General features: G+C 36.3%; 1 protein-coding gene across 1 annotated transcript in view; it reads left to right on the forward strand.

Moving 5' to 3' along the window:
- The window catches only part of ryr2b (ryanodine receptor 2b (cardiac)), a 61,009-nt gene extending 34,705 nt beyond the window's left edge, over nucleotides 1-26,304 (forward strand). The window contains exons 58-104 of the mRNA XM_014001040.1: nucleotides 195-270; nucleotides 368-491; nucleotides 818-933; nucleotides 1,101-1,174; nucleotides 2,037-2,158; nucleotides 2,278-2,327; nucleotides 2,538-2,598; nucleotides 3,068-3,303; nucleotides 3,706-3,787; nucleotides 4,487-4,617; nucleotides 4,691-5,011; nucleotides 5,095-5,332; nucleotides 5,624-5,711; nucleotides 5,850-5,936; nucleotides 6,061-6,222; nucleotides 6,372-6,434; nucleotides 7,507-7,635; nucleotides 8,368-8,480; nucleotides 8,804-8,900; nucleotides 9,886-10,016; nucleotides 10,533-10,584; nucleotides 11,225-11,296; nucleotides 11,431-11,530; nucleotides 12,404-12,483; nucleotides 12,922-12,998; nucleotides 13,120-13,193; nucleotides 13,467-13,544; nucleotides 13,732-13,820; nucleotides 14,023-14,151; nucleotides 14,458-14,562; nucleotides 14,806-14,887; nucleotides 15,022-16,304; nucleotides 16,416-16,480; nucleotides 16,711-16,852; nucleotides 16,994-17,080; nucleotides 17,565-17,777; nucleotides 17,985-18,115; nucleotides 18,381-18,423; nucleotides 19,535-19,671; nucleotides 20,398-20,458; nucleotides 20,773-20,919; nucleotides 21,084-21,218; nucleotides 22,183-22,339; nucleotides 22,593-22,657; nucleotides 23,645-23,745; nucleotides 24,808-24,859; nucleotides 25,788-26,304. Coding sequence (XP_013856494.1) covers nucleotides 195-270; nucleotides 368-491; nucleotides 818-933; nucleotides 1,101-1,174; nucleotides 2,037-2,158; nucleotides 2,278-2,327; nucleotides 2,538-2,598; nucleotides 3,068-3,303; nucleotides 3,706-3,787; nucleotides 4,487-4,617; nucleotides 4,691-5,011; nucleotides 5,095-5,332; nucleotides 5,624-5,711; nucleotides 5,850-5,936; nucleotides 6,061-6,222; nucleotides 6,372-6,434; nucleotides 7,507-7,635; nucleotides 8,368-8,480; nucleotides 8,804-8,900; nucleotides 9,886-10,016; nucleotides 10,533-10,584; nucleotides 11,225-11,296; nucleotides 11,431-11,530; nucleotides 12,404-12,483; nucleotides 12,922-12,998; nucleotides 13,120-13,193; nucleotides 13,467-13,544; nucleotides 13,732-13,820; nucleotides 14,023-14,151; nucleotides 14,458-14,562; nucleotides 14,806-14,887; nucleotides 15,022-16,304; nucleotides 16,416-16,480; nucleotides 16,711-16,852; nucleotides 16,994-17,080; nucleotides 17,565-17,777; nucleotides 17,985-18,115; nucleotides 18,381-18,423; nucleotides 19,535-19,671; nucleotides 20,398-20,458; nucleotides 20,773-20,919; nucleotides 21,084-21,218; nucleotides 22,183-22,339; nucleotides 22,593-22,657; nucleotides 23,645-23,745; nucleotides 24,808-24,859; nucleotides 25,788-25,883 — 6,354 coding nt within the window. The 3' untranslated portion in view covers nucleotides 25,884-26,304. The remainder of the gene's footprint in view (nucleotides 1-194; nucleotides 271-367; nucleotides 492-817; nucleotides 934-1,100; nucleotides 1,175-2,036; nucleotides 2,159-2,277; nucleotides 2,328-2,537; nucleotides 2,599-3,067; nucleotides 3,304-3,705; nucleotides 3,788-4,486; nucleotides 4,618-4,690; nucleotides 5,012-5,094; nucleotides 5,333-5,623; nucleotides 5,712-5,849; nucleotides 5,937-6,060; nucleotides 6,223-6,371; nucleotides 6,435-7,506; nucleotides 7,636-8,367; nucleotides 8,481-8,803; nucleotides 8,901-9,885; nucleotides 10,017-10,532; nucleotides 10,585-11,224; nucleotides 11,297-11,430; nucleotides 11,531-12,403; nucleotides 12,484-12,921; nucleotides 12,999-13,119; nucleotides 13,194-13,466; nucleotides 13,545-13,731; nucleotides 13,821-14,022; nucleotides 14,152-14,457; nucleotides 14,563-14,805; nucleotides 14,888-15,021; nucleotides 16,305-16,415; nucleotides 16,481-16,710; nucleotides 16,853-16,993; nucleotides 17,081-17,564; nucleotides 17,778-17,984; nucleotides 18,116-18,380; nucleotides 18,424-19,534; nucleotides 19,672-20,397; nucleotides 20,459-20,772; nucleotides 20,920-21,083; nucleotides 21,219-22,182; nucleotides 22,340-22,592; nucleotides 22,658-23,644; nucleotides 23,746-24,807; nucleotides 24,860-25,787) is intronic.
- Nucleotides 26,305-26,904: the final 600 nt, after the last annotated feature.

A 26,904-nucleotide genomic window follows, 5' to 3' on the forward strand; every position in this document is an offset into this window, starting at 1 on the left:
AGAAGAACCCGTCCAGAGGACCTATACAATTTTTTTTCCTTTTGATTTTTTACCTGGATTACTGAGATGCATCAGGACATTATCCAGAAATTTAGTGCTGCCTATATTTTAAGTAGGTTTTGCAAARGTGGTGACACTTGTTTTGCATTTTATAATGTGCTTCTGAATAAGTAAATGGATGATATTGTTTTTAGACCATGGCTGAACAGTTGGCTGAGAACTACCACAACATCTGGGCTAAAACAAAGAAATCAGAACTTGAGAGTAAAGGTGATATAATATGGCTGCAAACCATCCTAATGTTTTATCCTCTCAATAATCACACAAATAAAATAAACCCATGTTTTGAATGCGTTTATGTTCTCAGGGGGTGGAGGCCATTCAATGCTCGTACCCTACGATGCCCTGACTGCCAAGGAGAAAACCGAGTTCAGAGAAAAAGCCCAGGATATACTCAAGTTTCTTCTGCTTAACGGTTACACAATGTGGAGGTACGCACAGGRTTAATGCATGACAAGGAAAGTAAAACATAAAAACTTATATTTGTAGTGTAAAACCATGAAGTCTTGTAATGGTAATATTGCTCTGCTGTCGTCACACAGCAGCCTTAATATCCATCAAATTCACATGTTTTTCCCACCTGTACAGGTTGCACATTAATTTTAATCACTGCCCTGACAAAATAAATGTATTGTTTTCCCAGTGCAGCACTGCAATAAAATCCTTGATAAAAACTTTGCAATAGAACAATTGCKTTAGATTACAACACAACAATGCTATGAGCCTACTTATGATCTTGTTTGATTGCACTCTGCAGGGATCGAAAGACAACTGAAACTGACTTTCCAGCCAAAGGCAACAGCTTTGGATACACCTTCCTTCAGCGAATGTTATTTCACACCGAGGAGACCCAAGAGATCATGTTAAAACTTGGTAACTATTTATTTTACATCTAAAGTTTGACTATATTGTAATAGTTGATGGTTGTTCCTGAATCATAAAAAACAGTCTCCTGAGCTCACATTCAAGTTTGCTTTAGTCTACTTGAACAGTTTAATTCTGATTGTCTTAAGTAAACTGAACGTTTTGTTTCTTTACAGAGGTGATTCAAGCCAGACGACAGATATCTGAAGGAGAGAGAGCAGACATTCAACCAATAATCTTTTTTCAGAAGGTTTGTCTTATCTCAAATTTATATCTAAACCCATTCAGTCTTCTCTGTGGGGAAAAAAGAAGAAAATCTCTGACATTGATTTAACCCACTTCCAATTTCATTTTCCAATGGCCTTTTATTTTTTCTTATTAGCTTTTTTTCTCGTGTCATTTATGACATCTAATTAGTTTTGTTAGACGGTTGCCATGGGCAATCCCTATAAGCCAAAGCCTTTGTGGCCGTGTAATTTATTTAACCATTTCGAAAATCCATGTGGGCGTTTCGATTGCCATCAGGACAGAGATTAAAGCCTCCCACGCTGCTCTGCCTCCAAGGAGGCAGCAAAAAAAGTTTATTTTTCATTGATGGGACCCCCTGAGTCAGACCCATTCAGCCAAGACTATGAACAGTCATGCCTCACATCTCTACACCCACTTCTCCCACTTAACCAGACTCCTGCATGCAGACAAACAAATCTAATGTTGGCTGCTTGTCAGTTCATCTATCTGCTGCTTCACATGGGTGTAACAAAAATTAAAATAAATAAACAAATAAACAAACAAATAAATAAATAAACAAATAAATAAATAAATAAACATTACCTGATGACTTTTTAGTTAATTATTTTCTGAAAAAATAGTCATGGTTAAAGCACATTGACTTTCTGAGGCTGAACTGATGTTGTAACAAGTGTGATTTACTGTATTTGTGAAGCCATGACATGAATTCTGGTCGATGTTTCTCTCGGCAAGCATTGTTGCCTTGTTGGAGCAGTAGGGCAAACAAGTGTGTAATTTAATTACATGTAGAAAGCTGACCAGAGGAAATTTAAAGGTGCAGTGTCGTGGATTTATGAAGTAACTATTGGTTTACTTTTCTGCAGGTTGTCCTTCCTGTTTTGGAACAATATGTCAAAAGCCATCGTCTGTATTTCCTGTCTACCTCTCTCCGCTCAAGTGATAATAGAAGTCGTGCCTCAAAAAAAGAAAAGGAGATGATTGTTTGGTGTGTAAAAACCCTTAATAAAAATATCATAAAATTTTCCATTATATTTTGTCTTTGATCTTGTGTACTAAAATATATATATTATTTTCCTTCTTATCCTGTTACTTGTTCACAACTAGCCTCTTTTGTAAGCTTGCAGCTTTGGTAAGACATCGGATCTCATTAATTGGTAAGGATTATGTTCAAATAAAATTTACTCAGACATTTTTTTTGTTCCATTAGTTTTGTTTTGTTTATTGCATGCTTGTTTGCTTTCAGTTGCTCACGTTTGGATCCACCAACATTCAAACTTCTTTAAAGCTGTAAAGTCATCTGACTTCTGTCTAAGCAGTTGTGTTTTTTCTATAATCTGAATGCAATGATGCATATGTTTTCTTAGGAAACGGAGCCTCCGACGTTAAAAGCTGCCTCTGCGTTCTGACTCAGGCTCTTGATGCCAGGTAGCTAGATGGCACTCCTGTCACACTACTTGAATCGATCTTCTTGCTTTGCTTTCTGCTTTATTAGTGTTGCACCACCATGTCTGAGGATGAGATGTCTGTTGTAATTAGACCTCTGATACGCTGATGCTATCTAATTGTGGTAGATATCACTTTCATTCCCTGTAGACAATGCCACTGAAGCATGATGCTTGAACATTTTTTTGGGATCAACAGAAATTGATGTCATTAAGACTTGTCTGATGAATGGATCTGAAACCATTTTAGTCTGTTTACTTGGTTTAATTATAGTCCTTCAGACCAATCTCAGCTTTAACTTGTATAACTTTTCAATTTTCTTTGTTAATAGTTGGTTTTACAGTTTCCAATTTTGTGTAGAGTAAACTTATTTGTTACATAATCCCCCCCCCCAAAAAATCCAGCAAATATATATATGTGTAATATATATTTTTTCCCCTTTTCATCCTAGAACATTATCATCAGCCTCAGAGTCTATCCAGWCTTGTCTGAATTCATTCTTTGATGCAGCTGCAGCTGATTTGGAGATGACTGTGGAAGAGGTCTCAGAAACTTTATGTCAGAGTCGAGGCCAGTTGACTCGAGGAGCGGCCAAGTTTCTCAACTACACAACCTCCATTCTTTTACCTATGCTCACTTCTTTCTTCCATCATCTCAGTAGTCAAACCCATGGAGTGGACCTTCTAGGTAGGGACACCTTTGTGGTCTTGGAGAAAAAAAATAAAATACAATTCTCCATCAGTAAATATGATACAATCTGAAAACACTCTAGTAGTTTCATTTGTAGCTTGTTAAATCATTTAAGTCACATTGGCATCATGGTGTAGCAAACACCATACGTTTGCAGTAGTTTTTTTGTTAACCTTTGCGCACCAAGGTGTAGGATGAGCAGCTGGTTTCTATACCTCTGCAATCACTGGYCGACCTTCCACATGATTAAAACATTTTATCTGGACACAGAGCAGCAGAAGCATATTGAGAGTTCCAGTAACACCTCGACCTTTGAAATCATCCAATACTTGAACCATAAGGCATTCTGCTAGTTCAGCTCGGTGTTCCTGAATATTCATCATCTTTTTTTCCCCCCAGTTGGCAGAACCCAGGTGTCCTGTTACAGGATCTTGAACAGCCTTTACTCTCTTGGAACCAGTAGCAGCATCTCGATGAAGGGGTACTGTTTATATTGCGACATTATTTCTTAGAAAATATTAATATTCTTCTTTTTAGATATTTTTKTGATGAGAAAAGGCATGAGCTTAAGGTAAAATGATCAGTTTYGTCTAGAATGTTCATAAATGTGATTCTAGAAATCAAAACCTTCCATGGAGGTCTGTATAACAATTGGAGTGAGCCTTGACCATGTGACCTCATCATAGATGCTATCAGTTGTTTTAAAAATGTCAGAAAGCTGTGTGTGTTATGAATGTACCAACAAAAGAGAAACAGGAAAATGTCTMATTTCACAAGTCAGTAGATTTGATGTGATTCATCTRATTTGGATGATAATGTAACATTTTCAACTAGCGAAAATGTCTAATTTATTGGCTGACTTCAAGTCTAGTTTATATCGTTTTTACTTATAAATTATATATTTTCCTTGTGTATATCTAGCTGTTTTACATGACTGTTGGAAAAAATTAACATAATTAACTATAGTATTAGTTTATTGTACAAAAACATTAAAAAACTTTTGTGACACAGGTTCAGTTGGGCTTGCTGTTAATCTAATAGTTGCTATGAGGGCTGTGAGCCAACYCCTTGTTTGGTCGCCATTTTTGCTCCTCCATGTTGTCACAGATGCCAACAGTAGACGGGATAGGCAGGGCTCAGTCTAACTCATGAAGCCTCCTCACACTGATCCTCCTTGCAGACACAGGTCAGCAGTTGGTGCATGCCTGGCAGCCCTTACTGGGGCTTTTCCCATCTGCTTCCTGGAGCCATCTCTAAACCATAATAATCCATATTCCATCTATAATAYCATGAGTGCGTCTCAGATAAAAGGTAAAGCACTGATATTTTCCATTTTCACTTTAATCCTCAGGACCATCAGTAAACTTTTTTTTTCCTGTGCTAGATCTTGGACTGCCAGATCAGGTTGCAGAAGTATGTCATCTCCTGCCCTGTTTGGAAGAGGCTCTGAAAGAGGTGGAAGAGTTGGCTGGTGTTGGTGCAGGAGCTCATCAGACCCCCTATGWCCATGTTGCAGAGGTCACTGTGCCCATGTTGTGCAGCTACATTGCTCATTGGTGGCATTGGGGCCCTGAGGGTCAGCCCGACAGGCCAGTCTTCACCACAGTCATTCCTCAGCATGCYAGTGACCTCATTGGCCACATCCTCCGCATCACCCACAATCATGTGGGTGTTAACCAGGGTGACTGGATGAAACAAATTGCAGGTATTCTGATCCCGTACAATGCTGTGGTCATTATACTCACATAAAAAATGACAGCTGTTAATRGCAGCCTTTATTTCTGTAAGTTTTTTCACAGCCAATCATATGCAAAGCTCGCTCTGAGCTGTTGAAGAGTCACTTCCTGCCATTGATGGAGAAGTTAAGGAAGAGGACAGAATGYGTTCTGTTAGAGGAGGAACAGCTTAAGGCAGAAGGATGTTGTATTTCTGAGGCAGAGCTGCAAATAGAGGAAACATACAGAATCCTGGTGCGAGACCTCTATGCCTTTTATCCTCTCCTCATCCAGTTTGTTGATTTGAATCGGTAAGACATAAACAAAACAAGTTCAGGTGTAAAAGTTAAAGAGAGAATCCATTTTACCGTCTTGTATTGGCATTACCATGTCACTATGAAAGGCATTGGTATCCCTCGAGAAATTCCTTGTGATTCTGATTTTAYAGAAAAATTATGTCTTAAAGATGTAAATGATTTTGTTTTAAAACATTCAAAGATGGACAGGCTGAAGGGGTTATTTAAGTTCCTGTTTTAGGTTAGGTCCAGCTTTACAGAAGAGTATTCTGTCGTGTTAATGTGTTTTGTTCTGTTTTGTTTCAGAGCCAGATGGTTGAAAAAGCCAATCCCTGAGGCTGAGCAGCTGTTCAGGATGGTGGCAGAGGTCTTTATATACTGGGGCAAATCTCATGTAAGGACACACAGAATTCTTTTTTTTCTGATTTTTTTTAAAATTCATTTTAAGCCTCTGCTTTGGCAGATTTTTATGAGTGAACGYTGTACTATCCCATAAAAAGTGCACATTAGCTTCACCTGTTTTCTACAACAGCACTTCAAATGGGAGGAGCAGAACTATGTGGTCCAAAATGATATTAACAACTTGGCATTCTTGATCTACAATGACAAAATGTCAGAGGTCAGCAATACTTACTTTTTGATCATATGACTACAGTCATGCCCAGAAATGCATCTTTGTATAGTTTAATCACTTGTATCAAACAAACACAATTAAAACATATTTATGGCTTCTTGACACTCAGTTTAACCATGACAAAAGGAGGATGAAGACAAAAGGGGATCACTATTCTGTGCACACTTCTCTCATTGTGGCTGCCATGAAGAGGCTGGTTCCTTTGGGACTCAGGGCTTGTTTTCCAGGCGACCAGAACCTTATCATGTTGGCTAAGAACGGCTTCTTTCAGGTTGGTTGGAAATGTATAAACATGTAAAGTCTTTGTTCTCTTCAAAAAGTCCTTTGTTAAGTGGTAATTCTAGATGTTTGCACTGAATAATGCATGATCACATTTGACACCAGCAGACTGCAGTGGTTTCAATTCTTTCCTTTCCACAGAAAAACACTGAAGATGAGATTCGAGAGCATATTTTCAACAACCTTTTACATTCTCAGGTTCAGGTAATGAGTCTCATTATRTTTTTGTTATTATGGATATTTTGGTTAAAGGTACTCATTGCAAACTCTGAAATCAAAGATTAGAGGTTATACTGCATTTTCCTGCAGTACTACAGTTTACAGCAGTAGTTTTCAAGATGCGTAGTAATAATAAACAGTGCTGAGACACAGGTAAGCAGTGTAACAAGGCACTTTTATCTGTRTACTCTGCTAAACAGATTTTTGAGTAAACATGTACTAATATTTCAAAAATAATCCAACTTCTCAGTCGAAATAGCCTCTTTATGAAAAATCACCATTATTGTGTTTTTAGCCATTTTCTGCATGCAAACAAATGGACAAAAATCAAACTTTTTTCTTACTTTCTTACTATTTTTTGAATGATCTTCATGACATTGTTGTGAGTATCTCAAAAATAAAACTTGGTTGCAGAAAAAAAGCTGTGAKTTAACTGAGTTTAATAAAGCTAGTCTAATAAAGAATAGCACCCCCCATTTTGTTGATACCATTCATCATATTTATTTATAGCTGACTAAATTTACCATTTAATTTGTGCAACAAGTGTCTGGTATATTAAACTGGAAAATGCTCTCCTAGCCTGTAAAATCCAGAGCTGTCATTTTAATAATCCTTGTCATGGACTCATTGTTCACCGGAGACATGAATGTGACAAACACACCACACAGTGCAATATCTGCAGGCATCATTTCTGCATGTCTAATTCAGTGATAAATATGTTTATTCATAAGTCAGTGACAGAATGGATGATTAGGAGAACTGTTTTTTTTATTTTGAATGGATCTTGTTTTACACTTGGTTGAATGATTTTTTTTTGTTTTGTTTTTTTGCTGTTGTCTTTTTGCGATTATTGTTTTTAAGACTTAAAATTCCTAGAAATCAAAAACAGGTACAATCATTTGAAAAAGTGATTATTTATTTTAGTTCTGTTTCTTCCTTTTATTCCTACTACAGGTGTTAGCCTATTTTTTTTCTTATTAAAATAAATCCATAAACATGCCCGCTTTAGCCTTTCACTCAGAACCAAATAAATAAATGCAACATTCTCTCCTTTCAGGCATCAAACARCGACAGGCAGGAGATTCTTAATGCTCAACACCAAACACAGCTCGGGGCTCTCTCTGACACACAAAGGACTGTGGACAGGATTCTAGAAATAGCTCAGGCCCTTTATTACCTGGATCAGGTGAGCTTTACGATTCTATAAAGAAAGAAAGAAAAAAAAATGATTAAGACCGAGCAGAGGCTTCATCCTTTGCCGTCTTGGCCTCTGTAGATACAGTGACATTGGGTGCATCCATCCCCCCTCAATGATTAGACCAAGCTCCGAGAATTGTGTGTGTTCAGTGAAGTGAAGTGAGATGAAGGTAGTCGTAAGTGTTGTTGAACTGTCTTCTTCATCATTCATCTCCTCCAAGATAATTATCTCTTGCTGACATTGTTGCAACATTTTATATATACCTGCTTGGTGGACATGGATTCACAGAAAAAGTGACTTTTGATTGGTTTTGAGAGCTGGCAGCCAAGTAAGATATCAGATTTCTCTTGTTTTTCATGTTAGGCTCGCAGGTAGGCAGAAATGTATTCAATTTAGCAGCAGACAAACCTGTCATGAATAATAACTTCAAGCTCTGTTTGGCTTTTTGACTAAAATATAAACAAAATATAACATATAACTAAGTTTACAACCTTGAATCAGAAGGAATTTTTATAGTTCTATGTATCACTTACGTAGTACAGTAGCCAGATATAAACCCACCTTCCTACATTGTTGCAGCTGTATTTGTTTTAATTTGTTCTCACACTTTGATCCTGGTAAACGATCCGCAATAAGTCAAACCAATCCTTTATTTACTGCACATTCTTGGAAACTGGAGGTTTATGTGCACGTCAAATGAGCTTTTTTTATTTTAAACAGGTGGAACACCCACAAAGAAGTAAAAAGCCGGCATGGTCCAAAGTGTTATCTAAACAGAGAAAACATGCAGTGGTGGCCTGCCTAAGGATGACTCCACTCTACAACTTACCTCGGTAAAAATACCTGGTACTTAATACTAAAAAAAAGGAATAAAATAAAATAAAACAAAACACTCTAATGTATGTATATTTAAAGAATGTATGTGGTTTTTATTCCACGTTTCTCCATAAACATCTGTTTATTTGTGGGGAAGATGTTGAAGCTTTTTTTTACTCATTATCAACAAATTTAGTGTTTTTGTGTTTTAGTTGTTCTTCAGAAGATTAAGGCGTCAGCTGGTGTTACAAGTCTCCATTTTAGATTTTATTTCCCTTGTTGCCCACTTTTGTTACTTTTATTCCTTCAATTTTTTTTACGAATTTCTCTTCCCTTTCAGTCATCGAGCAGTCAACCTGTTCCTCCAAGGCTACACTAAGTTCTGGATTTCCTCTGAAACTCACAACTTTGAAGAGATGCTTGTGGAGAATTTAGCTGTGAGTTGACGATAAAGGCTGTTCTACCGTTAAAGAAAACTATTTTAGCATTTAGAAGCTTATGGTTGAATTTTTGTTTAACAGAGCACATCTTTATTTTCTTTTGAAAAATGTTACATTGTATTTTCTATAATTTAATTCAGATTATCAAAACTAAATCAAGACAACTAGTTTTGTTTTATCCCAGGGTTTCTTGACTTTTTATGATTCTGTTTAAAAATTTAGAAATACAAAACAAAATTTTAGCTTGAAGTCAAACCTGAATGATTTAATTAGTTGCAAGTGGTATGTTTGTGTTTTGTGTTAAGGCACAAACATGGTGTGTACCTATAGTCGGACATAAAACACTGACTGACTAGTGCGGGGGTCTGCAGCCTGCGGCTCTGGGGCCACATGTGGCTCTTTGGTCCCTCTGCAGTGGCTCTTTGAAAATGTGACCAAATATGCAAATATGTGATCAATACAACTAATAAGAAAAGTAAAACATGTTGGCCTGTTGTTTACTTAAATAATCCAACTTCTTTCTCTCAAATCCATCAGAATTACCTTTAAATAATTTGAAGACTAAATAATAATGAGAATTAGAAACAAACATATATGCCTGAATACTTCAGTTGTACTAGTTTTTATGAAATTCGGTATAAACAATATACAGTATTTTTCTTGTTTACATGAATATTGTCTTTTCAGTTGTCCTGATGTTTATAATAATAAACAATATAATAATAATAATAATATTTATTTTAGTTTTGTAATGTCACCTCCACTGACCATAAAGTTTCCCGAAAAGGCCTCAAAAAGGCCCACGGACCACCAGTTGATAATCACAGTTGTAGCTTGTTTTGTGGCTCCAAACACATTTTGTTAATRAGACAAAGAGCACAAATGACTCTTTTGATCATAAAGGTTGCAGAACCCTGGACTAGTGTGTAACATAAAATATGGACACTTGTTAGAAGTTTTGCCCTCTTTCCCTGGCCTCCAGAGGGGAGGAGTGATAAACGTGTGCRGAGGTGACAAAGGGGAGGTAAAGGATGTGGAAGAAGGTGCCAAGCTGATCGATCCACTTCTACAACTCATTACACTCTTCAGTCGAAATGCTCTAACTGGAAGCAGGTTAGTGTGTGTTTGTTATGCAGAACAAACTGTCTGCTTTTAATACTGATCAGGAATGTCAATGGTAAATTGCCCTGAAGTGGAGTTATTATGMTCTTTTTATTATTAACTTGTTGACTTTCATTTTTTTTATTTCAAAAGCCTGAATTGTATAATTTTTCTGAGTTTCCTAAAGGGCCATAAATGTATAGATTTTATCCTGCAATAATACTTTCTGGTATATTCTGGGTCTTGTTCTTTTTGTCGACTCAAGTTGTGGGCAGAATCATGTATTGTTACATTCTTTATTTAGATATGCATGGMCATGAAAATCCATAATTCTTCAGTGATGAAAGAATAATTTACAGTTTTTGTCTAGTTTTAAGAAAAAAAAATTGTTAGAACATGTTTGACATATTCTGGGACTGTGATTTTGATTTTTGAATCATCARTGAGCACCATTATTTTTGCAGAGATTAACTCATGAACTTTCCTTTATTCTGACTCTCTTTTATTGTTTGTTTTTCTTGTTCACAGTAAGCATGAAAATGACAGCCTTTACAAGTCCTATGCTGTTATTATGGCCAAGGTAACTCTCTGTGAAGAAAGCCTCATTAAAGTTTAAAGGGTTTACAAATTCCTGCAAATCATTTAATTAGCTTGAACGGATGTGGCATAACGTGAGTCCATAAAAAGTAAAACAAAAGACAACAAAACAACTGGATTTCTGGTCTGCAGTTGAAGACTTTCCTTCCCTATCCAGGGTGGCAGATGGGATCAAAACATCTCCAACTAGAAAAAAAAGTCCAATTGAATTGCATTTTTAACTCTAATTGGATTTAATTTGACACGTCCTCAATGACTGAGAATCTACATCATTATTTGAGGAAATTGTGAGATAGTTTTTGAATAAATAAATTTTATAGTTGTAAAAGCCAAAGAAAGCCTCTGAATCATACATAGGATAGGTATTTAGTACAGATAAGAGATAACAGATAAGTACAGTCCATTTACCATTTGAAAACATTTAACTATGTATATTGTAACAAAGGACAGTTACTGTTTTATTGTTACAGTAAGAACTTACACTGTAAGGATATAAACATTTGAGTTTGTTTTATTGTATTTAAACTTAAGAGGTGAAGTATTAAATATATTATTTATCTCTTATTGAGTTATTAAATTTTCAGCCTTGTTTTGCATCATCATTGCGCCGTTTATTTTCTCAGAGCTGCTGTACGGAAGATGATGATGATGATGATGATGATGATGATGAAGGCGAGGAGGTCGAAAGCTTTGAAGTGAGTAAATTGACTAAATTTCAAAATAAATCCTTACTATTTCATGACACCTTATGAACCTCTTTTATGATCATATTTGCTATTTACTTGTTAATAATGTTAATTTAAAAAGGATTGTGTTTTCTGTGGTTCAGGTGAAGGAGATGCAGAAACAGAAGCTGCGGTACCAGCAGGCCAGGCTGCATGGTCGAGGAGCGGCTGAGATGGTCCTGCAAACCATAAGTGCCAGCAAAGGTASAAAATTATGGYWCGGTATGAGGGCCAAAATTAAGACTATTGTGCAACCAGCAGTTGCTATRTCCTTGTARCAGCAGCGTAGGCAGCAGTTGCCTAGGCTGCTAACCTACAAACTTTTTTTGAATAAAGAAAGCTGTAAACTAAACGTTCTCTAAAAAGCCCCAACTTGATAGTTCTGGCTTTTCTCATAATTTGGTCAAAGAGAAAAAAACAGCACTATCAACCAGTAGACAAACACAAACACAGCTGCTAATTCAGATGGTGACTAAARCTGTCTGCTTCACAGTAATATGTTTTATGTTTAATATTTATGCTTGACGTCATATTAAACAGTAAATTCTGTCTAAGGAACACCTGTCAATTTTTGTTGAGAAAGTTTTCTTTATTAAAAAATGTTTGTGTCTAATGAAGTAGGTGAGCAGCTTAGACATGCTAATCACTAGCCTCTCCAATGCTAAGGCCAGCTTATTCATGCTAGTCGCCTCTCCGTTGAATGGTCTCCTTCTCATTTGCCACACCGGTCTCTCAGTTACCGGGGCCAGTTGCTCAATTACTGGTGCCAGCCTATCAATAATTAGATCAATACACTTAGGAATAGATCTATAGCCTCCTGCTACAAAGTTATAGCAACCGCTGGTTATGTAATAGTCATAGTTTTGGMGCTCATACAAATCAATGCTTGTTTTGAATCGACCTGTAGCTTGGTTTATGGTCTTATTATTTTTTTTCAAGGAGTTGCTTCAGAAAAGGAATAGATTCAAACTGAACAAAGCTCGTACTCAGTTTTCAATCTAAAATAACCACTTTATATGAAAATGTGACTAATACATTATAGCATTTCTCATCAAAACTGTTTTTAAATAATTTTAGGCACCATGAGCTCCATGATTGCCCCCACTCTGAAACTTGGTATTGCTATTCTCAACGGAGGRAATGTCACAGTTCAGCAGGTGATACATTGCTTTTGCCTACAACTGTGAGTTGTTTTACTCTGAAACTTCCACATGACATCTGTTATAAAACTGTTCAGATTTTCTTTTTAAAAGAATATTAGAATTAACACAAAAATAAATAAAGAAACAAGAAAAGAAAGAAAAAAGAAACAAAATCATGCGTTATGCAAGTCAAAGCATTCAGTCTCCAGAACATTTYATCTTGTTTTGTTGACACTTTTTCATTGAGTTCATAAATGATCATAATGATGAGTATAATAAAGAAAATTGCCCAGTATTTTCCATAGAAGACTTTGACCATTCCTTTACCTCAAGCACTAAATATTGAAATAGTTGCACTGCAGCAAAACTTGCACTAATAATGAATAATATCACACTTACACTGCCTTTAAGTGATATCTATCAAACCTTGTCTCTGATGGCTGTGCTTGACAGAAAATGCTGGATTATCTAAGAGAGAAGCGGGATGTTGGCTTTTTTCAGAGCATGGCTGGGCTCATGCAGGCATGTAGGTGAGTGATGATAGACAAAGAGTCCTGTTAAATATCACAGTGGAGGGCAGGCTTTACATACTGATTTGATAAAAATGGTTGAAGTAAAAAGACTGTGTGTGTATGATTTTCTGCCATTCAGTGTGTTGGATCTGAATGCATTTGAGAGGCAGAACAAAGCAGAAGGATTAGGCATGGCCACGGATGAGAGCTCAGGTATGGTATTCAAATGGAAAAACAAAACATTACTGTTTCCGTGCCAAAGCAGGGGAGCTGGCTAAAAAACTCTAATTCAGTCTAAATTTTATTATGTTTTCATTTTTAACATCATCTATTATTTTTATGCCATGTTGACTTGATTTTTGGTTTCATTGTGTTTTTTCACATTCTCTCTCATAACCTTGTGTATTCTTGTACTTTTTATGCAGTATGACATTATTTCTTTTACTTTTCTTTCCTACACTAATCCATTCATCATTTTCCGAGAAGAGAAAGTAATGCCAGACAAAGACCTGACTTGTGATCTATTCCGTTTCCTGCAGCTGCTCTGTGAAGGACATAACTCTGGTAATTTATCTTAAATGTTAACTGATGTGTTATTGTACCGTTCATGATCCTTGTTTGTTTCTTTTGACATCTATAGGAATAGTTACTCATGCTTAGTGTTACAAGGAGTAGAACACTTGTACTATTCCTACTGTCCATAAAATAGATTCATCTTGATTTTTATTTTTTTATTTTTTTATTTTTAAAGATTTCCAAAATTATTTAAGAACCCAAACAGGAAACAACACCACTGTCAACATCATTATTTCAACTGTCGACTTTTTGCTAAGGGTGCAGGTAAGCCTGCTGTGATGAAGTGTTCTTTTCTTTTGTGTTTGTGTATTTCTGGGCACAACATAATTCAGTCCACTGGAGATATTTATAATAACCGAATGTCTTTATAAAAACTACAAACCTATTATGAAAATAACAATCCTCGGAGGCTCTATAATTTATTTCTGATAATAACCCACAAACATTGTTTTGTGCAACATGACAGGAGTCAATCAGTGACTTCTACTGGTACTACTCAGGAAAGGATGTGATTGATCCGCTCGGTCAACACAACTTCTCCAAGGCCATTGAAGTAGCCAAGCAGGTCTTCAACACCCTTACAGAGTACATCCAGGTCAGTCAGTCTGAAGTATCATGCTATTAATGTTTTTGGGCTTTTTTTCCTTAGTATATACATAAATTGTACACATTTTTCATGTTTTAAGACATTAAAGTAAAAGCAATTCTTCCAAAATTATTCATGCTGCAGAATAAATTTGGAACTGATCTGACCTCTTTCTGGTGGTGGCTTGTGATGAATTTGGATTTTGTATTTTAAAATGTCAAAGGATTTTCCTTAGTACTTTTAGCCTTTTACTCTTAAGATTGAGAGCAGGCTATATCCCAGAGCTGCTTGGATTTTTATCATGTGTTCATCCAGGGCCCATGCACAGGGAATCAACGAAGTCTAGCCTATAGCCGTCTCTGGGATGCTGTGGTGGGATTCCTCCATGTCTTTGCTCAGATGCAGATGAAACTCTCTCAGGTAAAGTACAGTGATCCTGAGAAATTTATTGTAGTTATTTTTCCTSTAAGACACACCACATGTAAAACTGATAATGTTCTTGGTTGCACTGTACTCTAGGGTTTCTACTCAAACTGTTCTCAATTTTGTTCTGTGGTGCTGTTACAAGTACGACTTGCTACAATCGTTGTTTCATCGGTTTCCAAAGAATCGTGAAATGAAGCAAATCATTTTCTATACTGTATGTAACTTTGTTTAATGCAGGATTCAAAGCAAATCAAACTTTTGAAGGAGCTCATGGACTTGCAGAAGGACATGGTTGTGTTCCTGCTTTCCATGTTAGAAGGTAACAAATACCAATATTACAAAAAAATGCTCGTACAAATATTAGGTAATGACTACAGTGGTCCATATCTATTTGGATAGAGACATTTTCCTAATTGGTTCCGTACACTACCATAATGATTTTTTTCTCTCCAGGCAACATTATCAATGGAACAATTGGAAAGCAGATGGTGGATATGTTGGTGGAATCATCAGGAAATGTGGAGATGATTCTCAAGTTTTTTGACATGTTCCTCAAACTGAAAGACCTCACATCCTCAGAAGGCTTCAGAGAGTATGACCCTGATTGTATGGGCAACATATGCAAGAAAGACCTCCAGAAAGCCATGGAAACCTGTAAACGTTTCTCCCAGACTGAGATCCACTTCCTGCTCTCTTGTGTGGAGACAAATGATGGTCAAACTGTGGAATACGAGACCTTTGTAGATCGCTTCCATGAGCCGGCAAAAGACATCGGCTTCAGTATCGCCGTGCTTCTCACCAATTTGTCTGAACACATGCCCAAAGATTCTAGACTGAAGACATTCATGGAATTAGCAGATTGTGTATTGACTTACTTCCAGCCCAGWCTTGGACGCATTGAGATCCTTGGCAGTGGGAAGCGCTTTGAACGTGTGTACTTTGAGATCAGTGAATACAATCGCACACAGTGGGAGAAACCACAGGTCAAAGAGTCCAAGCGRCAGTTTGTTTTTGATGTGGTCAATAAGGGAGGAGAAAAGGAGAAAATGGAAATGTTTGTCAATTTCTGTGAAGACACCATCTTTGAGATGCAGCTTGCAGACCAGATTTCTGGCTCCAACACTGGAGAGAAGTGTGCTGGAAAACAAGAGGAYGAAGAGGCTAAAGATAATTCTGCAAACAACAAGGGAACATGTTTTATTTATAATTTGTGGATGTTGCCAGTGTGTCTACTGTCTGTGAAAAACCTTAGGACACTGATGAAAATGACTTTGAAAGATATCTTTACAACATTACTTTTACTTCTGAGGCTGATTTGCATGGCTCAGGTCCGGAGCATTTATGCTGTCATTCACAGCGTCATGTATGTACTGTATGTAATCTTTTTCAGYGGCAGGCTCATAGAGAGAGTGAAAAGGATGAGGTTGTCTGACTTGCTGGGTGGTATCCTTGAACCCACTCTTGATGAGGTCATGGAGGTGCCAAGCAGTGTAGATAGACTGAGAAAGTACTCTGCTAGCTTCTCATCCCAGACAGATTTGAAGGTGATTGGGCAGATGGCATCTGTGACATTTCCCAGAGAGGTGGATGTGTTGTCAGACATATTTGGTCTCAAACTGACAAAGGAGGGAGGTCAGTACCGACTGGTAACTCAGGATCTCACTGACAGTCTGACGGATTTGTTCAACACATCCACAGCAAAAYCCAACTCTGACGCATCAGAACACCAGGAAGTGGTATGAATATCTTATTGTGTTWGTGCCTTTGAAATCAGTTAATTTAACACGTTGATACTCTGATAATTATTCTAATTTTTTAACATTCTATTTTTTTAACACTGACAAAAGCTGAAACATCACTTGGACTCAGGAGGACCAGACAATGACCAAATATCAGAGTTTCAAAATACAAAGTAAGTGTTTTTGTAAAAGAATTTTGATCAAATAAGACTAAAAATAATTTAAACATAATAGAAAAAAATTGTAAAAATTTGACTCAAAATTTTAGTAAAAACTAAAATATAAAGTCACACAATTCATAAAATAAGGGGAACTTTTATAAGKTAAACTTTTTATCCAATTGTCCTTATTCTCTTTTCAAATTGAATCTGTTTGACCTTCACTCTTGGACTGTTTACAAAAGGGAGAAAACTGAGAAGAAAACTGGGAATATGAAAGAAAAGGTGAAACGGAGAACCAAGAGAAGACCAAACAAGCAAAAGAGACAACAGAGCCAACAATCTGCTCTCTGGGAAATGATAAGCTTCCACAACAAGAGTCTTCTGGTGAAACAAAGACACCAACACACAATATGCACACAATACACTGATAAGGATGCATACTTACACCTTCTTGAATTTTCCTGCAAAAATATGAAAGGTAAAAAAGTTTCCATCAGATTATTTTTCTCATTTGTTTTCCCCTAGAACTACTTTGCAAGGAATTTTTACAACATGCGTTTGCTGGCTCTATTTGTTGCTTTTGCAATCAACTTCATCCTTCTGTTTTTTAAGGTGAGAGCAAACTTTAGGATATGCTGCATCCTTACAGAAATACAATTTCTTGTCCAGTCATTCTATTGTAAATCATGTATGTAGGTATTGTTGTGTTTAGACATGACTTACTTCATGGAAAAAATGAGATTGTCTCATTTTCTTTAAATACAACAAAAGAAGCAGCAATATTTTCTGCCCAAAATTCTTTATGTAATAATATTTAAACTGTGATCTAATTGTAAAATTAAAATCCATTTTGTAAAAGAGGTGAAACTGCAGAAACAAAAGTCTAAACTAATGTGGCGCCCCTTCGCTGTTTTGGCATTAATTAGGTGGCTATCCTGAGTTATAAATAAATTGGYATCTCTACCTTTTAATGTGGCTGTCTTTTCACAAACCTTTAAACTGTTTATTTATCACTATTTATGAAGCGTGTTTAAAGCTCAAGTTACAAAGGGCTACACTAAGCACCATCTTTCTCCTTGTCTCTCACTGTTTGTAGGTCACATCCTCACCCATATCCAAAGAAGAGGAAATATTGGCCTCATCTATAAACAGGGAGGAACTGGACTCTCCTATAAAACACGACAACAGTAGCAGAGTTTATTTTGTGCTGGAAGAAACCACTGGTTACATGGAGCCATCTCTCCATTTCCTTGCTGTTGCACACACAATCATCTCTTTCTGCTGTATTATTGGTTACTACTGCCTCAAGGTAAAACATGATGTCATGCTTCTGCACACATTTAATGAACCACTTTCATTATTTATGAGTAATTTTCTATCCAACATTTTCAGTCAGACATTGATTTAAAACTATAAAATCACCAAAGAACAACACATGCTGGCAGATACAGTCTGTGTTTTACTTAGTTTTCTAACTTAGTCAGAACGTGTTTAACCAAGTGCATTTGCTTGAAAGGTACCATTAGTGATCTTCAAACGTGAGAAAGAGGTGGCACGCAGATTGGAGTTTGACGGATTGTATGTGACACAGCAGCCTCCTGAGGAAGACGTTAAAGGRCAGTGGGACAGACTGGTCATTAATACACCGTATGTATAAAGCATTTTAATTTAATGTGGTACATTTGATCAAATATATATTATCAAATAAACCAACATTCGTTGTTTACATTTAAGAGACGCAGCAGTCACTTAAAACTTGATGTTACATCACTAAAAATGACAATGTAACATCAACATGACACTTGTATTTTTACAAATTTTCAGTGAGTGAAAAGTCATTTAGCATTGTATTTAAATATTTTAAAATAAGCATATGTGATTGTTTTTCAATTTATTTATTTCTTTTCTCCAGATCATTTCCTAGTAATTACTGGGATAAATTTGTGAAAAGAAAGGTAAAGTTCTGCCATTCATTCTCTATAAAAATATACATATGTGCTTATATTTGTAATCATATTGATTAAAAAAATTGTTACAATGCTGTATGTTGATGGTAAAAAGGTATTTTTCATGTCCTAAATAATAAATATTAGGTAAAGAGCTGGATGCTGTGGTTCTGTTTTCAGACTAAAGTTAACTAGCAGAGCTGATTATGAAAGCCTGAGGCTATTATTAGCAAAACGCATAATGTATTTTAAGTAATTGATTGTGTTACTACACAAACACATTAAACGGAGTGAAAATAATGACTTGGTCCATAATGTGTTCTGCAAGAAACACTTTGACTTTGACTTCTATGAGTTGACAKATTATAGTACCTTCAGTCTACCTTTGGTGTTTTACTTCCAGCGTGAACAGTTGGCAAACATAAAACTGTCACTCACACCTTGCATTTATTACTGCGCATTGCATCACTGTAAGAGTCCACAGTGAATTAGCTGGTAAAATCTTTTTTGACCTTTTAATAATGCACATTTGAATTTAGCTTGCCACACTTTAGAGTAATTTGTTTGAGATAATAAGGTAGGCTGTGTAAGAAAGCCAGGCTTTGGCTGGCTCTCATTTTACCTTAATTAAACAAGTGACATTAAATCTCTTAAAGCTGCAGCCGCTCATTAAGAGAACTCTGTGTTCGTTAGATAATGAGATTAGGAACTTTATTTTTCTTGTCATGATGCTGTGTTTGAGCACATCATGCATAAAGGCTAAACTAAAAGGCTGGATCAATACTTATCTTTGGTAAACAATGAGCAATAAGTGAATTTTTTATTTCACTTAAATGCAACATGATTTACTTAATTGCTTTTGCATCATGATTTTTCAYCACTGCATCTCTAAAATATTCATACATCTTGAATAGTGGTATCATTTCTTTACTTCTTCGAGAGTTGTTACTGCATAAGCAGCACCATCATCTTGTCGGCAGAGCTAAGCTGCCATCTCATTATGATTCAGACTGTGCAGACAATGCAGCCAATTACCTTCTGCTCTCACTTGCCATGCTTTGTTTAGAAGGGGGAAAAGCTAAAGGAGTTATTATTTAAACTTGACTTTTTGCTCTKTTAGGTGATGGATAAATATGGCGACTTTTATGGCAGTAAGAAGATCAATGAACTGTTGGGTCTGGACCGAGCTGCTTTGGACTTCAGCTCTGAAAGAACAGAGAACAAGAGGCTCAGGAGAGACACAAACTGGAGTGCTCTGTGAGTGTTGAACCTTTTTAAAAATGTCCAGGTCTTTGCAGTTCTGAATCTTTGAAAAGATACAGGTATTGTTTGATATTAGTTGCGTCTAGTTTGGAGTTTTAGGTAATCATGGTGAAGTATTTATAAATGATTAAGATTGTCTTTATTCCAGAAYAAAATATGCATTTTGTTAATGACAAAAATGTGCACTTTTATTTACTTAAACAGGAAGCTTGTAGCGCTGTTAGCAATGTTGCACACCTGCACAGTGCATTAGMATACAAACAGCCTGCTTTTTAGGTGAAAACAACCTCCAAACCATGAAATCAATACTGCCCTTTCTGTAGTGAATACATTTTCCAAGACRATCTTTTCAGTACGCAGCAACTCTTCTGACTCATATAGGTTGTGTAGTTACAACTCGAACTAACATWTCAGATAAATGAATATTGCCGGCCAATACTTTTATAATGAAGTATTTCACTAAAATGATAAACTTGTGTTTTAGGATGTGTGTGTCTCTTTGTGTTACCTCACACATTACTTGACAAAAGAAGGTTCCCAGAACATTATGTTGTACTTGAGGGGGAACAGGACATTCTGAGATGTCATCACATAACAAACACTCTGTTGAAGAACACACTGTAGCTCAAAGAGGTYTCATTTCATTCATGGACATTTTGACCCTATTTTCCTGGTGCTCATGTATTTTGTGTGTTGTTGTGGTCCTGTTGTTTATTTCAGATTTAACTCCGTTGACGTAAAGTACCAGGTGTGGAAACTAGGTGTTGTGTTCACAGATAATGTAAGTTTGTGTTCAGTGTTTTATGGCTTTTCGTTGATTTGATTTTCCCTGTTTGCTTTATGCCAAAGCAAAGATAAAGGTACTACTTCCTTTAATTTATAAAAGCTAATATTGCGTTATGACTTAGCATCTTGTGTTAAACCTGTTCAATATTTAGTGATTAAATCTTCTGTGGTTAGATTTCGTTTGATACAATTGCAYGTGCTGCAGAGGTGATAGTAATATCCTGTGATTCAACCTTATCTAAAATACACATTTATCTCTCTCTTCTTCCAATCTAATATGCATTATTTTTGTCTCTCTTTGCTTATTAGTCCTTTTTATACTTGGCATGGTACATGACCATGTCAGTTCTGGGTCATTATAACAACTTCTTTTTTGCTGCCCATCTTTTGGATATTGCTATGGGCTTTAAGACACTTCGTACCATTCTTTCCTCCGTCACACACAATGGAAAACAGGTGTGTGTTTGAGCCCTAATTCCCTACCCATTGATCAATAAATGCATTTAAAATGCCTATAAAGTTTACATTTACTGTCTAGCATTATACTGAAGATTTTGCATAAGGACGTTTTATGTTTAGTGTCATCTGCTTTTGTCTCCTCTTTTGTAAATATCCATTAGTTGGTGCTGACTCTGGGTCTGTTGGCAGTTGTGGTGTACCTGTACACCGTTGTAGCCTTTATTTTCTTCAGGAAGTTTTACAAGAAGAGCAAAGACAAGGAAACCGAAGACATGAAGTGCAACGACATGCTAACAGTGAGTTAATATTAACTCATATTTTTCACAACCCTGTTTACGTGTTTGTTTATCTTTTCASAACACAAACACTACACATCATCTCATTTTTTGACCTCCGATCGAGAAAGGCAAAGGATGGTTCTGGCTAATCCCCAATTCTAAAATGAAAGCAACATTTTTTTTTCTTTAAGATGAGAGACATGGATGAAACAGTGACTTGAAGCATCAGARTACCCTTTTGTTTGCCTATTCACAGCATTAACACCCAACCTCCTCTCTATTCTAATGTGGACTTTGCTGTCAGTCACAGGCAAGCGGCTGTACAGTGATAGCATTTGAATAAACTCTGTTATTATTGGAGGCAGGAAATATTACAATGAATCATCCATCACATTTACTGTATTGCTGATTATCAGGCTTAAATGACAGTGATTTAAAATCCCTACCCCTTTCTTGGAATACCACAACCTTTGTCACCTTTTGACACTGAAGAAATGCTGAGAAATGACTGTCAGCAAAATCAGTTTTGATTTTGTTCCAGTTGCTTTTGAATAAAGGCCATAGCACTCAAAAGCACAGAACAGTCTGTGCCAGACAACGTAAATGGTAATTCTTCTCACCTCATACACTTACATAAAATCCTAGTTGAGTAACACTTTCTGAGGTGCAGGATATTGATTGAAAAAAGTACTGCTTTGGAGAGTTGTATAAAAACTCTGCTTGTTCCTCCAAATGCTCCCCAAATACAGCAAATGGGGAAAAAAAAATCATGAAGGAACTTTAAATCAATCGTCTTCTTCAGCTTGAATTTTTCTCCATGAGGTGTTATCTGAGCACAACACTAGTTCATATACTGTATACTGTATATACTACTCAAAACATGTCCTGGAATAAAATCCTCTCGTCCATCCATAATGTTTTAATAAATAATAGCTCTGTACTTAAATATGYCAGCTTTAATGCCACTTTCTTTTTTTCATAGTGTTACATGTTTCACATGTATGTGGGAGTGCGTGCTGGCGGTGGCATCGGTGATGAGATCGCAGATCCTGCTGGAGATGAGTTTGAGGTGGAACGAATCATCTTTGACATAACGTTTTTCTTTTTTGTCATTGTAATCCTCCTGGCCATCATTCAGGGTGAGTCACAGGTCAAATTTCTCTCATACCAAAKCTGACAAAATGCAATAAACGTACATCGTAAATTTTCGGGACAGCCTACAGTGCAAACAAATAAATCGCGATCACTGTTTGAGAGCAACAGGCGACATATTTCTTGTTAGATTGGAAAGTCAGCTGCATGTCTTCATTCCACAGATTCAGAGGTTTTCTACAAAATGACACTGCATACATGCATTTCTTGCCCAGTCACACAAATTTGTCCTTCTTTTAGGCTTAATAATTGATGCCTTCGGAGAGCTTCGAGACCAGCAGGAACAGGTGAAAGAGGACATGGAGGTGAAGACTTAAATTTTTTCTAATAAAAAGACTTCCTGTGTGCACACTTTTGCTATTCGAACTTTGCAGCATTAAAAGACCAATTACTCTGTAACTATTTGAATCTCAGAAAGTCACAACTTTAATAAGATTTATATAGATTTGTAGCAATCTTAAAATTGCATTAATGGCATTACAAAGCTAGTTTTACACCCACTGTTTGTTCTGATTAAGTCTTCAGACAGAGTAGCCACAGTGCATACAACTATGGAGTGTCAGATGGTGGAAAAAAAAGACATCTACGGTTCAGTGGACTGAAAAACAGATTCAAGATGAATCCAATCAAAGGGAAAATGTTGTAGCCTACTAAAGGCTAAAGAGAACAGAAGCAAGACAAGGTTTTACAAAGTTTGAGCAGCACAATATCATGCAATTTAGTTTTCGAATCATTTTTTAAAATAAGTCATCGACAGCAATCTTCATAGTTTTCATAAGGTCTCTTCTCCACTACGCATGTCCCCAAAACACAAAACATTCCTAGTGATTTTGCAACTTTCACTCCAGATGTTACCTTTCAGCAGTGTTATGCTTCACTGCACTCAGCAATGATAAATGTGGTTCACCTGCTGCTTTCATCCTCCGGAAATTTATCGCTCTAAATGCAGGTGACCTAACAAGCAGATCGCATTAAAACTAAAACAAACATTAAACCAATGTTTGTTTGCTCATTTTTTTCTGCAAAGAATTAGGGTGAGGTAAATTACACTGTTTCATATTAGAGAAATGTTGGGGAAAAAAACTTTGTGAAGGAGAAAACAATATGTTGGTAAAATGTGGTTGTTKTTTTTTGTTTGTGTGTCTGCAATTAAGAAACTAAATATGTAATTTTTATGTAATTTGAACACTAAAAAACAYAGTTTTTCTATCTGGACTTATATTACATTTTTCTTTTTCATTTTTCATTCCTGTTTTTGCTGAATAAATCCTGAGATCTTCTTCTTTCTGCAGACCAAGTGTTTTATATGTGGAATAGGAAGTGAGTACTTCGATAACATCCCKCATGGTTTTGAGACTCACACTCTGCAGGAGCACAATATGGCCAACTACCTGTGAGTTGTTTGCTGCTGCTCCTAGGTCTTGGTTTGTTGTTGTCTCAACATCACATTTTTACAAACATCAAAACTGGTTCTTAACAGCATAACTTAATGATAGTTGTAAATGTGGACTTGTGTAAAAGATAGGCATTGTTAATAAACAACAGAAGCACAAATATGCAATTTTTTTATGTATTTGCCTTCCAACAAATTATTTCTGATGTACCATCAGTGCCAACATAACACAGTGTGTTTTTTTTTACATTTGTTGTAAAATTTTGTCTTGTTCATAAGACATTTTAAATGCCCATCTTTCCTATTGTTTTGTCACATTATATACTGTACATATTTATGACATATATTTTTGAGTTTTTCTAAAATTCTCATGTAAAGTCTTAGATAACCAGCAGGCTTGTGATGAGAAAAATACCTCACTCTGYTTAACAATATTTCTGCATTTTCTTATTTTTTGCTAAAAAAATCTAAATCCACACTTTCAAAATATGGAAACAAATAAGCATAATTTCACAGGTTTATTGAGCATTTTGCCCATAACATGCTAAAATAAAAAACATGCTATAAGGATAAAAATAGATCTTTCTTTTCATACCACACTGAGTCAAGAAGCTTCACGTTCACAAAAAGTGAAAATTGTTAATTTTTTATGTTGCCCAGTTGCTTCTGCACTAATTGGTGGGAGAAAAAGCTTACTGAGCCTGATTACTGTGGATGAAGCATGTTTTTGCTTGACTATTTTCTTTTCATTACTATAGATTTACATTGATATCTCATGTGACATTTTTGGTTCATCTGGAAAAAAAAGATGACAACAAAACTTTAATCTTAATAGTCAATATTTGCAATTCTCTGTATTTCTTCATTCGTGTCAGTCACGCAATATTTTCCCACATATGACCAGATTGTCAAAAGACACCTCTGTTATCTGATTGTGTTCCATCTGAAATTACACAACTSCACTCTCAATTATTGCAAACCTACTCAGCTTAATGCTGGAAATGTTTATGCAGTTTTATTTTCCCCTTAATGAAGGTTACGTTCTCTTCTGTGTGCTTGCAGATTTTTCCTGATGTATCTCATTAACAAGGATGAAACCGAACACACTGGGCAGGTATAAAAAATTATTTCTCCTTTTATACTGCACTATCCCATCAAAGAAAGAATTAGGTGGGCACTTTAAAAGACTGCTGAACAATTTAACTGTCACAGAAAGATCAGCTTTCTTAATATATTCATCCACAACGCTTCCCCCCTGTCTCAGTGACCTATTAATGCTAGCATTTGCTATGATAATGACAAAGCTGTAGTGTAACCTTTTCGAATAGGACCAAATTTGCATTCGCACAATCCCTCTAAAGCCCAAGGAATGCACAGTAATGATAGTAATCCAAGCCAGGCAGGCYCCTTATGATTACGGTTTGTCTCTTCACTCATATGCTGCTCTTGCATTAAACCCACACACCAATCCTGACTGAGCTTTAAGTTTCTGCATGTGCTCTACTTAATGGTCAGTTCCTTTTTAGTAGTAACATATTGTGCATGACCTGTTGCACGGATCAAAGATAAATATTTTTGTGCCATGTGGGTAACTTTTTTCTTTCATTGGTTTATCTATAAAAATAGGTGTGCAGTATAAACTACATAAGGACTTCTGTGTTCAATCACTAAAAAAAGTAACTTTTTTCATACTTAACAATTTGGATTTTGGTTCTGAGATATGAAATTGCACAATCGATTAGAGCATAAAGAACTTTTAGAGTCTTTTAACACTCAGGTGCCGGTGCTATTGAACTGAACTGYGTTTTGGGAAATGTTATTTTCTTCAAGTGGTTTGATCTTCTCAGACTAAGAGGGCAGCTAGTGGAAGTCATCAAAAAGTTTGATGTTTGAACATTTTGTTGTGCTAAACAACAATAAAAAAGGTTCAAACTTCAGTTATGTTTTTTGGAAACTGTTTAGTAATTTACTGAGCTTACTGCAGACACATATATACATTAGATGTGCCTTTAAGATAAATAACCACTCTGTGGACTTTACAGGAATCCTATGTGTGGAAAATGTACCAGGAGCGTTGCTGGGAATTCTTTCCTGTGGGAGACTGTTTCCGTAAGCAGTATGAGGATCAACTGGGATGAAAAGGAATCCATGAGGTCAAATGCCTCCCAAGATAGTGTTATTACACAGAAGCTGCGTTGATTGTTGCCTTTGGACTCGCTAAATTACCTTAAAAATGTGTGTTTACATTAATCTTCTGTTTGGTTTTGGAGTGATTAGTTTTCTGTTAAAACAACGATCTGACACTGTATAAATACGTTTTAATCAAATGATTTACAACCACGTTTTCATGATCTAAAACAATGTATAGAGTTTTAGTTGCTTGTTTTGTTGTCTTGAGAGTGGAAAGCAATTAATTTTAGCGGTTTAGGTCCACAGATGTATTCAGAGCATTGTGATATTTATCTCCCACTAGAACTGATAATCCACATTCAGGTTCAAGGATTTTTGCTATCCTGATACGTTGCATCTTTTCAGAATAAACTGTTCTGTCTTCCTTGCCACAGTTTCCATCCCATCCCTCAGTGTGACACCCAGATAAATATTCTCCCTCTGGCATTTACTCTTTTTGTTTTATTCTTCTGTTTCACAAGTTTCCCTCCTCCCCCTGTGTTGTCCCCATCACTTCAGGATCCCTCTCCTCTTCCTGTGATCATTTCTAATCCTTTTCTCCTCTCCTCTTCCTTGCTTCTCATCCATTCAACTCTGTTCCCAGCTCGTTATCAGCCACAGCATTGCTCGTCAGCAGATGTCCCAGTGCTCAGGTCAAAGCTCCGTCGTGGATACAGATCATCAGGCTTAATGATGGGTTTGACAGCTTCCTCTAATGGACAAGAAAGGCTTTTGGGCTTTTCTTGGGTGTAGCCTATTGACTAAAATAGAGTTGCAGGTTTTGTTAAAATGTGGAAACACATTGAGTTTCAACAGCAGGGTGACAGCCGTGGGAGGACCACCTACATACGTGGTCCTTATTATGCAAGTGCCAAACTCTCAGCTCACAAAATACGCTTACTAGTTTGTGATGCATTTTTTAGTCCTCACCTGTCACAATAACTTAGAAAATCAAACACAAGTTGGATTAAATGAAAAATTAAAAAAAAA

This window comes from Austrofundulus limnaeus, unplaced genomic scaffold (genome assembly GCF_001266775.1).
Source record: "Austrofundulus limnaeus strain Quisiro unplaced genomic scaffold, Austrofundulus_limnaeus-1.0 Scaffold0, whole genome shotgun sequence".
NCBI classification, from domain to species: Eukaryota; Metazoa; Chordata; class Actinopteri; order Cyprinodontiformes; family Rivulidae; genus Austrofundulus; species Austrofundulus limnaeus.